Genomic DNA, 12,972 nt, shown 5'->3' on the forward strand with positions numbered 1-12,972 from the left:
AAATATCTGAATGTTTTTGCTGACACCAGTTGTTTCTAAACATTTTAGTATCCATGTGTGAGGCAATGAGTCAAAGGCTTTCTTGTAATCAATCCATGCAACACTTAGATTTGTTTTTCTTCTCTTGCAATTTTCTAAAATCACTTTGTCAATCAGCAGCTGGTCTTTTGTGCCTCTGGTGTTTGGGCAATTTCCTTTCTGTTCAACTGGAAGCTGTTTGTTAGTTAATAAGTGTTGCATCACTTCATCTGCTATTATTCCAGTTAATAATTTGAACATAGTTGACAGGCAGGTTATTGGTCTATAATTACTTGGAACTGCACCTTTTGCTGGGTCTTTCATGATGAGATGAGTTTTCCCAGTTGTTAGCCATTGTTCAATATCACCTCCTTGCAAAATGTAATTGAACTGTTTTGATAGTTGTTTATGAAGGCTTGTTAGGTGTTTAAGCCAAAAGCCATGCAGTTCATCGTCGCCTGGCACAGTCCAATTATTAATTTTCTTTGCTCTTTCACTTATTAATTCTGGTGTTATTATTAGATCTTGCATTTGTCGGTTACATTTTTTGACCTCTTTCATCCAGCCTGCTTTTTTATTATAATCTATTTATAATTTCCCCCAGAATTGCACTGTTTCTTCTTTATTTGGTGTTTCTAGGTTTCTTGCAGTTTCTCCTTCTATGCTTTGATAGAAACGTCTCTGATTCGACTGGAATTGGAGATTCTGCCTGTGTTGTGTAATTCTGGCTTCATACCTGCTAATCTTCTTTGACACTGCTGTTATTTGCTGCTTTATTATTTCCAGGACTTCTCTAACTTTCCTTGAATCTAGGTGGTATTTTTGGATGAGATACTGTTTGGTATTTTCATTCTTCAGCTTCTTGTCTTTCATATCTTTTCAATTTACTAGCATCTGATCTAAGCCTGGCGAATTTGTTTTCTTATCTAATCTTCCATTTAGGTGATGTACTACTTTCTCTTTTTTACAGGTCCACTGATCTTATATCTGAGCTCTTGTGTTGTTATTGTTGCTGCACTGTACATTAGTTGGTTTGTTTCTTGCAAATTATTGGTTGTTATTTCTGCAAGTGTAGCATTGACTTCTTTTAATGCCTGAGCAAGTTGTTTTTTGGCAACTGTTTTTAGAGCTGGAAGTCGAACCCTGGTGGTTGTTTGGTTCATGTGCTCAGTTATTTTTTTGCTTTAGTTCTTGTTGCTTTTCTGTTAAACGGCATTCAGGTTTTTGAGGTGAAGGCAAAGGGGAGGTTGCCTGGTTTTGATTTTGAAACAGTTCAGCAACAGTGGCATCCTCTATTTCCAACACCTCCTCCACCTGGGCCTGAGCAGCTTCTTCAGTTGGTGGTAATTCTTCTTCCATATCTTGAGCCTGTGTTGCTCTTTGCAGTTCTTCCAGCTCAACTCCTGTGAATACTTTATTTCTTATTATGAATCTTCTCTGGTCTGCTAGCCTTTGTTCTGTTATTTCTGTATCTAGATGCTTCTGTTTCCAAATTTGGTACATTCTTTTTAAATAACCTCTTCTGGTTGGACTAGGCTTGTAATAGCAGATCATTATTTCCTTGTTGGCATTTTTTGTATATTTTTTTCCGGTTAAGTGACGTTTCTTCAAGTAAACTTGCAGTCTTATATTCAATTTCTAGACCACCCTTCCAAAAATGGCTCAGGGCAGTTTACACAGAGAAAATTCTTTTTCAGTCCCTTCCACACCTCCAGTTTTGTGGCTTTGTTCAGATGTTCAATTGTTCTCTTGAATCAATGGTCAGATCTTCACTTGGAGTGTAGTTCTATCATGGGAAGCATAAGAGGCTTTTAGAGGTAGAAGTATCCCTTAGATTTTGTAAAGTTGGTATATTAACGTAGTTTGTCTTCTATTTGAACCAGGTGGATTGCATATGAAGGAAGTAATTTCTTAGGGAAACAACTTCTTCTCAAACCCAGCAGGATTTCAAACTGGACTCAATTAAGTGGCTGGAAAGTAATTGGCTCCATTCGACCTGTAAAGCAGGTACTGTAGCAAAATTATCTTAAAATAGTTGCCTTTTTCTTCCAGGATGATACTGAGATTTTATTTTTTTAAAAAAAAAATCTTAATCCTAAATTTTCTGAAGTTACTGTTTTTCTGATTAATGGATTTTGGACAAGGTTCAGTTCTTGCATACGTGTAAAGGACTAAGCTTCAACTTGCTATTAATTGTAGAAGTCCTAACAGTTTTAATATTATAGCAGGGGAGTGAAGCACAAATAGATGTCTTGAGTGCTATCATGGGGGCACAGGGAGAGTAATATTTATCTATGAAAATTTATAATAGATATTTATGCTTCTACATGAAGTATGAAATTATTTTTCTTTTTTATTTCAGCCAGCAGTATACTTCAGAATAAAGAACAGATCCCAAGACAAATACATAACAGTTGCAGGAAATCTAATGGATGCAAGAGCTGCATCTGTATGTCTTGCCCCATTAAATGGCAAGAATACTCAGATCTGGCGGTACAATTGTGGACTCATCAAATCCAAGGTGTTCTACTGTGTTGATGTTGCAATGTTGTTTCACACTGATGTTGCAGTGTTGTTTCTTGTGGTGTTTTTAAAGACTGGTCACCTTTGCACACTGAGAGTAAGGGTTTGACTTGAGATAGATAAACGTAGGAGGGAAGGAGGACAGTCAGCTCTTCCACTGCCTGCCCATTCTTCTCATTAAGGAAGAACTGAAGATGGCTGGTCTACCAGTTCTACCATCTACCAGCTGCTTTTTCGCTAGCCTAGATTCCAAACCTATATTTCTGATTCATTCTCAAATTAATGTTTCCGGTTTGTTCTGAATAAGGCTTTAAACTACAAATTAAAATGGAAACTAGGTCATGTTTTATAAAAGCACGTAAAGAGCCCTCTTTGTCACATATGGAGAAATTGTTTTGTTTTTAGAACAGCCTTCAAAGAACAAATTGTTTGTCTTCTGTATCTTTTTCAAGTTCAGTTGCATTTGTTCTAAATGGGATACATTCACTTTAATGAATGTCTTCCTGGGGTAAGACCCCTTCTACAATGTTACCCCGATGTTTCACATTGCTGGGATGTGCTAATTTGTATCTGAATTCTCAGGCAGCTTTTACCAATAACAAACAAAGCCACTATTCTGTACCTCCTGGAGGGACACTCTTATATGACATTACTTAGATTGGTCTTTAGGTGGATGTAAGGCTAGAACTGTGGAATAAGTAAAGCTATTACATAGGAAATGTCTTTCCCATATTCAAGGAATACCTAGAAATCACTGTGTATTTAATGGAGTAGTTGTCATGATAACTTGCACACTTCTCAGTGAATCTATTGTCTGTCTTGGTGGTATAATTGGTAGAACTCTTCTTGTATCTTTAGATCTTTTCAGATCCCCTCCATGTGTGTATGTTCTCTAGGCATGAAAAGGAGGAGGGGTAGTGGGAGCATGCCTCAACATTGCCTCACCCTGCTAGTTCCATCCATTTTAAAATAGATTTTCATAGACTTTTAAAAGTCTAAAAAGGGGTATTATACATGGACAGTTAGCTATACGCATGTGGGCACTGTACAAAATCAAGAACTCAGCATAAGAACGTTAATTCGCCCTGAGCCTTTTGGAAGGGCGGTATAAAAGTTTTATTAATAATAATAATAATAATAATAATAATAGCAGCATATGCATGCGCTGCTGAACACATGAAGCCACTCATTTTCAGACCTCCTGGCTAACATACAGGAGGCAGGGCACAGAGCCAGAGTGTGTGGCCTTGTTTCACATGTCTAATTTACATGTGGAGGGAATATCTGAAAGCAGTTTCTATGTCTTGTTTCTCTCTTCAAGAATATCACTGCCAGAAATGTATAAATCTTTTAAAACACATTTTCTCTCCCCTCCCCCCCCCCCCACCTCTCCTTCATATCTAGGTTAATGATGCTTGTCTCGATGTTATTGGCGGCAGAGATGCACCAGGAGCTAAAGTAGCATTATGGGTAGAACATGGGAAGCCAAGACAGAAGTGGACGCTCAACAAGGATGGGACCATCAATTCATATCTCAGTGATCAGCTTGTTCTGGATATTAAAGGTATTAACCAAAAGCTTGAGTTTCATTTAGTTGTTCCTCACTCCCTTTTCAAAGTGATTTTAAACTAACTTTTAAACTAGTTAGGTGAGTCAGCAACCATCAAGTTTACCTGGAATAATTTAGAAAGTGCATGTGTATGAGAACACTTAGGTATGCCTAATCTTCCTGATTAGGGCATTGGAATATTTTCTCTCATCTTGCCAAATATATATCAGTAGCTAAAATTAATGGCTGATCTACAGTTCAGTGCCCACCAATCCAAGAGTGGGGTACGCAGTTCATTCTATGCCTCTCCAAACGGCATCCATGCTGCTAACAACTTCAGAGGCTTCATTACTCCTAACAATTGGGAATAATGGTAGGCTTGTCACTGCAGCAAGGATGCAATTGTTAGTAGTGCAATCTCGTTAGCAGCATGGATGCGATCTAGGGAGGCACAAAACAAGAGCAGCCTGCTTATGGATCAGCAGGGTTCTGTTCTGTGTGTAAGCCACTATACTATTTATTATTTTGCTATGCAAGTAATAGCTGCACTTGCCGTAGATATGCCATGCAATTAAATAGATTTCTTTGTGTATGATGATAAAAGCTTGGGTAACTTTTTTTTTATGAACGCTCCTCTTCTGGTTAAGTAGCTACAAGACTGTTCTGAGGTCATGTATTTTATAGCAGTGATTATACTATGTTTAGCTGGCAGTAGGGGAGGGGGACTACCAGAGATGCTGTTTTGAGTAAGCCACACTTGCCTGAATCTACTTGTGTTTGTATCTGTTGGTCTTTTGATTCCAGATTGCCAGCACCGCATTAGGATATCTAGCTTTTATTTAAAAAATGCATTCATTGGTGTTTAATATCAGGGGGCTGTATCTGAGAACCTATTCTGTGAACAGAGGAAATTCTGTTCATGTAAGGAGGGGGAAGGGCCATCGTCACTGATCTCCCTTAAAATTTTGCTGGAAGTTCCCCAACCCAGGGGAGCATGAGGGGGCTGCAAACAGAAGGAGAGATTTCTAAAAATTACAGCCCACCTATCTTTTTTTAATAGGTCCTCCAAGCTGGCTACATAGAAAAATAATGAGAAGATGGTTCCCTGTAGCCAAAGGGCTCACAGTCTAAAAACCATTCTCAGGATACAGCCCAGAGTTAGGATTTCTGTGGAGGCCTGTGACATACAAATGTATCCGCAGCTTTGAAGCAATCTACCCATTCCTTCCTACCATAAAGGGAAAACTTTAGGGCAAGTCATAATTATTTGCATGCTGAAAACTACCCTATGCCAGCTAGAAAAGCAAGAGAAAATATAAGGGAGAGAAAGGGGAACATGAGCCAAAAGGTTCTGCCCTGGATAGCTAAAGTAGCTGACCCCTACTGTGAGAACATCGAATAAATAAGTTGTGACTGACTGATTCTGGATCTCTCTAATTGTTGCTGGCTTCTTTTCAGTATAGCTCCTATGCAAAAGGAGGTTACAAAAAGCAGCGGGCATAATGTGCACTGATGCTGCAGATGCACCAGGAACTCACCGATTGATGTTGGAGACAAGTGGTGGTGCAAGCAGTGCTGCCACAGTTACTCCATTGTGCAACCACTTGTCCTCAACAGCATCAGGGCTGCCTTATGCATCTGCAGCAGCTCCAGTGTTGCTGAGTTACTGCGCATCATGTCAGCCACTATTTTTGTTAAGCACGTATCAGAATGTTTTTAGAAATCTGTCAGTAAAGTGTTACATTTTAAAAGTACAGCACATACACTTCATTATACAAAGCAATTCATAAATGCAGGTAATAATTAGTGTGCATTATCAATCTGACTCTTTCAAACTTCTTATATATTCTTATATCTTCTTATTTTAGGAGGATATTATTATGACAGAAACTACATTATTGTGAACCAGCGAGAGACCAGTGAATACACACAAAGATGGGACTTTGAAATATTGTGAACTCAACTCACCACTTTAAAGACACTTAAAAATATGAACCAATGTGGGCTGAAAACTCTGAACTAACTACTGAAGTTGCATAGCACTGGAGTGTATTATAGAATCTGCCAGACTTTGCCATCTTATTTGGCACAATGTGTTTAAATACATTAAGTATTTAAATAGGCAGTGGAAAATCAATCCTGTGTTTTCTAGTACTTTGCTAAATTAGAGCAGTGGAGTAATCAGTACAATGTCTTATTAGCCAGTATCCAATATGAGATGTTACAGTGTTGACTCTCTGCTTATTAATGGTGTGTTCCTGTAAATTTTTCTAGTACACCAATTTTCTCAGTATTTAAGAGCTAGTGAGGACAGCTTGAAATACTTCGAGCTGAGAGGTTTTTCCTATCCTTCCGTCTGCAGTTCTTAAAAACTGTACATGGAAGCTTAATCAATTATTGCACTACATTAAGTCTAGATATCTCACACTTTTGGAAATTCAAGTGGTTTGCCTCAGGTAAGTTTTTATCATTGTGCATCACACTCACCATGTTTTCGGTATCAGAACTATTAAGCTATGCAAGGTAGTCTCAAACATTGTAAAAAAAATGGTTGCAGTTTTTATGATTTTTTTTTTATAGTATATGCAAAAGCCATTCATACTTTCAAGAACTCCAGTAGAAGTTAGTGAGACTTGGTCCATCTCCTCTTCCACCTTCAGTGATTATAGGCATTGCAGGCACCATTTAAAACACTAATTTACTGTATAATTTTAACACCATAACAAAGAGGTGTGCTTCTTGTAGCTGTTTGCCCCAGTCCAAAGCACCATGGGTAGAGCAGTCAAGTCTGCATAGGTGGATCTCTTTTTAAAAGTTCAAGATTCCACTACCATCTGTTTTGGCAGGTAAAACTGAATCCAGCCCCCTTCTTGCAAGCAGCATAATTAATGGTGTACTGTGCAACAATATTGGAAATAATGGCTGCCAATTGCAGAGTTTTGTCTGAGATTCTTGCATTTAGTGCAGTAGTGTTGCACAACTGCGTAAATGTTACATTGCAATGTGCATGTAACATTGCATAATATGTTAGCCAGTTTTTTTAAAAAGGTGTTTCATACGTGCATCAACAGCTGTAGTATTGGAAATGGCAATCTCATGCTCAGGGCCTCTTTGCACGAGCAGTTCCCTATCCACTGAGGATATGCACCCAGAAGTTGGACTGTGTAGTGCCCCAAGTTGGATCATGGAAGTTATGTCCATTTTCATAAAAAGTATGCAATTTCAGAAATGAATGAGAGAGGTTAACAAGCTAAAACCAAAAAGATTCAAGACTAGATTTATCACTTTCTACAGCTGTACAGGTTTCTTTTGCTCAAAAGTCAAAGAAGATAAAGCTGCAAACTACCACCAGGAAAGAGCAGAAACTTGGGAAATCTCTATTTTTATATGAAGATATGGCATTTTTAATAAATAAATCTACCGAAGAGCTTGGTCCATAACTCAGCTGCACCACACAGGCAGCCACAAACCAGGTAATCCTAGGCATGTGAATTCTGGAAATATAGATTCCCACATGTCAAGCATGCAATAACTACAGCCATTGTTTGTAATCGATAAGGCACCCAAAGCTTGTGGGTACTACCCGCAAGCTTTGTAATAGCTCCTATCAGTTACAGCAGTATCATGCAGTTGCACAGTCCGTGAACTTTGCAGATTCCAGAGCATAGGTACAACTAGACTTTCTAGAGCTAAGGCGATCCTGTGAGATGCAGCACTGCAGAGATATGTGACTTGTACCCTAATTGCACTTTAGAATGTAAAATAAATTGATAATGTATTTACTTTTGCATTTGTAACTTTTTAATGTAACTAGAATCTTCAAAAATTTTCATCTGAAGCACTTGTTTGAAAAGACAGGTCTCTTTCTGTATTATAAAGTAACAAATGTCTTTTCAATATGTTAATAATCCAGCTCTTTTAAAATGTGTGCTTTCAAGCCTAAGTACAATACAGTCAACCTCAAATAAGGAGATCTCATCTGGTGTATCAGTGTTACGTAACTAAGCAAAGTAGACTCCTGGGGCACTATGCAGTTGTACTACAGGCATAGCTCCCACACACAGAGAGAAGATCCTATAAGATGGAGTAGAGTTCTGTTTCACTGCTTCCTCTGCACATGCATGCAGGCACCACTGTGGGCCAGTATGTGGGGATCAACATCCAGATCTCCCCCTCCACTTACTGCAAGTCACTAGTGTTCTGTAGCACCAGTAACCTGAACCAGGCATAGCCTTGATGATGTAGGCTGTTTAAAATAAGCCCTTTGGAGCTTATGGCAATTGCTGAATCCACAGTGGGGCTACATCATGCTTAGGATCAAGTGAAATTTTGTGCTTGGGACACTATGTATGTATAGTATATTGTATGCATAGTTGCATAGGTAGTGTTTTTTCTTCTTTCATTTTGTACTCACCCCAAATGCAGTAATTTGTATAAGTAATGTGGCAAAGGACAGTTTCTTTTAAAGAAAAACTCCTTACAATCAAAACACCAGTGATCATGTTTTGTCCAAAAGTGACCTTATATCATTATACTTAATTCTCTTAGCCAGCCACCAGCCATGCGTAGGGATGTGGCAAGGCTATGCGTGCCGGTGAGGGAGGCACCTGATGGGCTGGGCGCCATTTGGCTGCTGTTCACTGGACTCATGGCAGCAAGAAGAAGCAGGCGAGGCGGCAACAGGCCCAGCCAAGTTGGGGAGGAGATGGCGGCAGGCCCAGCCACCGCCGCGGGGAGGCAGTGAGCCCGGCCGTGGCAGAGAGGTGGTGGCAGCGGGCCCAGCCGCGGTGGAGAGGCGGCAGCAGCGGGACCGGCCGCCATGGTGAGGAGGCAGCGGCAGAAGGGGAGGGGACAGGCCGGCTTGAAAGCTGGCAAGAAACTGGGGGGGGGGGTGCGGGCAGGCGTCAGAGATGCCCAGGGGAAGAGGGTGCAGAAATTCTTAGCTAGCCACCAGCCATGCGTAGGGATGTGGCAAGGCACCTGATTGGCTGGGCGCCGGTTGGCTGCTGTTCGCCAGACTCATGGCAGCGAGAAGCAGGTGAGGCGGTGATGGGCCCAGCCAAGTTGTGGAGGCGGCGGCGGGCCGGGCCGTGGCAGGGAGATGGCGGCGGGCCCGGAAGCGGCGGCAGGGAAGCGGCGGCAGGGAGGTGGCGGCGGCGACCTGGCCATGGGGGGAGACAGTAGTGGGCCCAACCGTGGCAGGGAGGGGGGATGGCGGGCCCAGCCGCAGTGGGGAGGCAGTGGCAGAAGGGGAAGGGACGGGACGGCTTGAAAGGGGGGGGAGTGGGACGGGCGGGCAGGGGAAGAGGGCGCAGATGTTCTGCACCGGGTCTGCTAGTAAACATATTGTACATAAATGTGACACTACTTTGTGCCACTGGATTAAAAAACATCAACATACGAATGTTTCATTTGCAACTGGCTTTTAACTGAATCTCAAATGCTAATAGCCAACACCCACAGAGTCTTACTGTGTGTTTAGAAATGTGATCCACACGTTCAGAACAATATACACTGCCCAGAGCCCTGGAGGGGGCGGTTTATAAATGTAATACATAAATAAATAATCCTGGAATTAAACAACAGAACAGTGCTCTGCACTGTAAGGCCCGGAGGCCCCTTCAAGCCTATGTGCAGCCCTCTGACTAATGTAAAACTGAGGTGGAAGCTGAATATTTTCCACCGTCCCTCTGGCACCATGAGATCACCATTCTCACCATTTAGGGCTGTGCCTCTTGAGCCCCTCCACCATCTTGGAACTTGTGCATGGAGTTCTGGAAGTGTAGATCTTCCCAGCACTTTCCCCATAGAGTGCCTAAGAAGGGGATTAATTTCTCTCAAGGGCCCTTCTAGCACTGAAAAAAGTGCAGCACTGTGAAGAGGCTCTCACAGTGGGCCTGGTTTGCCAAGGTGGGCCCCATTTGAAAAATAGTGAAGATCACTGCTGCAGGGCATACTTATAGAATAGTGCTGTGCACAGCCTGATAGCCGTTCAGGCCATTCTTGCATCTGCACATAATGCAGGGGGCTGGATGGATCACATAAAGCTGATGATCAGTATCAACTTGATGCACTGGGGTGGGGTGGCACTTATTTAACAACGATTTGGCTTCTCTGAAGAAATCAGCAGCCTTTTGGGCAGCTGCAGTAAAGCTTCTTTTTCTTCCCTGGTCGTACTCTAATGCACCAGGAAAGCAACCATTGTCATGTGTCCTTTTTCCTGAGTGGGTGGGAGGGTGGAATGGCTGTGCCCTTTAACTGAGTGTGGCCAGGTATCCTGGGAAGCTCCTTTAGTCCATGTCTGTCAGTCAAAGAAATAACCCAGAGGTTATATAGAAGGGATGTGCACAAATCATAAAAACATAAGAACAGCCCTGCTGGATCAGGCCCAAGGCCCATCTAGTCCAGCATCCCGTTTTGCACAGTGGCCCACCAGATGCCGCTGGAAGCCACAGGCAGGAGTTGAGGGCATGCCCTCCCTCCTGCTCTTACTCCCCTGCAACTGGTACTCAGAGGTATCCTGCCTTTTGAGGCTGGAGGTGGTCCACATCCCTCCGACTAGTAGCCATTGATAGACCTCTCCTCCATGAAGTCATCCAAACCCCTCTTAAAGCCATCCAGGCTGTTGGCTGTCACCACATCCTGTGGCAGAGAGTACCACAAGTGGATCACGTGTTGTGTGAAAAAGTACTTCCATTTGTTGGTCCTAGACCTCCTGACAATCAATTTTTTTTAATTTGATTTGTGCCCAAAATAAATCACCCCGATTTGTTTTGTATCCAAATCTATCCCCTCCTAATCATCCCAGATTCGATTTGTATTTACTTTGATTCTATTCTGATTTGGACCACTTAACAAGGTCCTGGGGGCACCAAATTTGGGTGGTGGGTAGTTGCCCATGAGTGCCACCTACCACCCAGGTTTCAAGGTAGTGGGACACTTGGTTGATGTTTAATGGGGTTTTTTTTAGCTTTTACTGATTTTGAACATTTCCGCCATAAGAAACAATGAGGATTTGAACTTGCCATATCCTGACCCTAACATGGATTTCCAGCTTCCATTTAAAAAAAATAAAAACTAAGCTCTAGCCCTTGTAGAAGTGGAGTTATGGAGCAAAACGTGCCGTCATTATTTTTCAAGTGTTTGGATTCTTTGGTGTATAATAACTTTTCCTCATAATGAATCCCTATGAGGAGTCATTGCACACCTTCATTTCTTCTGTTCATTTTGACTGTCACTGGACAGTGCGAACTGTCAACTGCCATGTGCCAACTACACCCACCCACCCCCACCTGCAAGGCAGTGGGGTACTCAGTTTAATTTTTAGGAATATTGAAATATTTAGATTCTTTGATATCTAATAACTTTTCCTCATAATGAATCCCTATATTTATTTATTTATTTAGTATACCGCCCAAACTTTCATCTCTGGGAGGATTCATTATACACCTTTGTTTCTTCTGTCCATTTTGACTATCATTGGACAGTGCCAACTGTGAACTACACCCTCCCCCCCCCCCCACACACACACTCACACACAGGGGTACTGTTTATTTTTATGTATTTTGAAGTGTTTAGATGCTTTGGTGTCTTCATTGCACACTTTCATTTCTTCTGTTCATTTTGACCCCACTGCTTTGTAGGTGGGGGTGAGGAATTAGTGGCATCACATGGTCCAACTACCCCCCAACCCACAAACCACTGGGTACTCAGTTTATATTTTCTGATTTTTTGAGGTGTTCAGACTCTTTGGTGTGTAATGAATCCTCAGGGATTCATTATGAGGAAAGATTATTAGACACCAAAGAGCCTAAATACTTGAAAAAAATCCTAGAACATAAACTGAGTAGTACCCCACTGTCTTGCAGATGGGAGTGGGGTGTAGTTGGTACATGGCAGTTGACACTTGGCACTGTGGAAAAGACAGTCAAAATGAATAGAAGAAATGAAGGTGTATAGTGAATCCTCATAGGGATTCATTGAGGGAAAGTTATTATACACCAAAGAATCCAAACACTCGAAAAATAGTGACCAGACATTTTGCTCCATAACTCTACTTCTACAAGGGCTAAAGCTTAGCTTTTTTAAAAAATGAAAGCTGGGGATCTGGGGGGATTAATAGGAGGGATCTAAATCTCAAATCAATTCGAATCTAATCAGGCACGATTTGATGTGTACCCGAATCTAGCTAATGGGCCACAGGGGTGATCTGTTTTGTCTCCAAATCACTTGAATCAGCTAGATTCGGGTACAAATCAATTTGCACATCCCTATTTTATAGCAAGTTATATGATGAAAAGAAACGGCATGCTTGTAGAAATCTGATCTCTACAATTAGCTGGATCAAACCAAATCCAAGACCAGCATTTGGGTAGGAGCAAGAGATTCATTTAGTTAGCTTACAACTTTGAAGTGTGTTCTAGGTTCTGAAGTTGAAATCTACAGCAGGCTGAAGTACTCCTTACAGTGGAATTATTCTGAAACTGGTTCAGGCAAGAGGCCTTAACCTTAGGAATGATGGAGGGTATGGTTGTAGTATTTTTAGCTCCTCCCCTCAAATTATGGAGAGAGAAACTGCTCCAAACTGCTTTTGATACATGTGAAGGTGGTCTTGCACAGAGATTTGCTTCATACAAGAAGGTTTCTCATGTTTTTGCAAGAGACAATATCAATTATGCATTAGCCTGCTTTACTATGTTATACCTTGAATAGTAACTCCTAGATAGTTCAGCATGATTTGTCATAGATTGAGAAATATTGTGTAAGACACTTCCCCCACCTGCATCTTAATCTTCATTATACAAAGCATTTTCTTGGCATGAATGTAGGTCAGTTATACCATGACACTTCCTTTACTAATATTTTCCTTTGAGGAGATCATA

The 12,972-nt window shown here is 41.4% G+C and overlaps 1 protein-coding gene across 2 annotated transcripts in view; it reads left to right on the plus strand.

The window, feature by feature from the left end:
- CRYBG3 (crystallin beta-gamma domain containing 3) overlaps positions 1-8,058 on the plus strand; it is a 93,116-nt gene extending 85,058 nt beyond the window's left edge. For both annotated transcript variants that reach the window (XM_053308755.1, XM_053308756.1), the window contains exons 19-22: positions 1,902-2,025; positions 2,381-2,539; positions 3,946-4,105; positions 5,959-8,058. In XM_053308755.1, the coding sequence (XP_053164730.1) occupies positions 1,902-2,025; positions 2,381-2,539; positions 3,946-4,105; positions 5,959-6,047 (532 nt within the window). In that variant the 3' untranslated portion in view covers positions 6,048-8,058. The remainder of the gene's footprint in view (positions 1-1,901; positions 2,026-2,380; positions 2,540-3,945; positions 4,106-5,958) is intronic.
- The last annotated feature ends 4,914 nt before the right edge of the window (positions 8,059-12,972 follow it).

Source organism: Hemicordylus capensis, chromosome 3 (assembly GCF_027244095.1).
Source record: "Hemicordylus capensis ecotype Gifberg chromosome 3, rHemCap1.1.pri, whole genome shotgun sequence".
Classification (NCBI taxonomy): Eukaryota; Metazoa; Chordata; class Lepidosauria; order Squamata; family Cordylidae; genus Hemicordylus; species Hemicordylus capensis.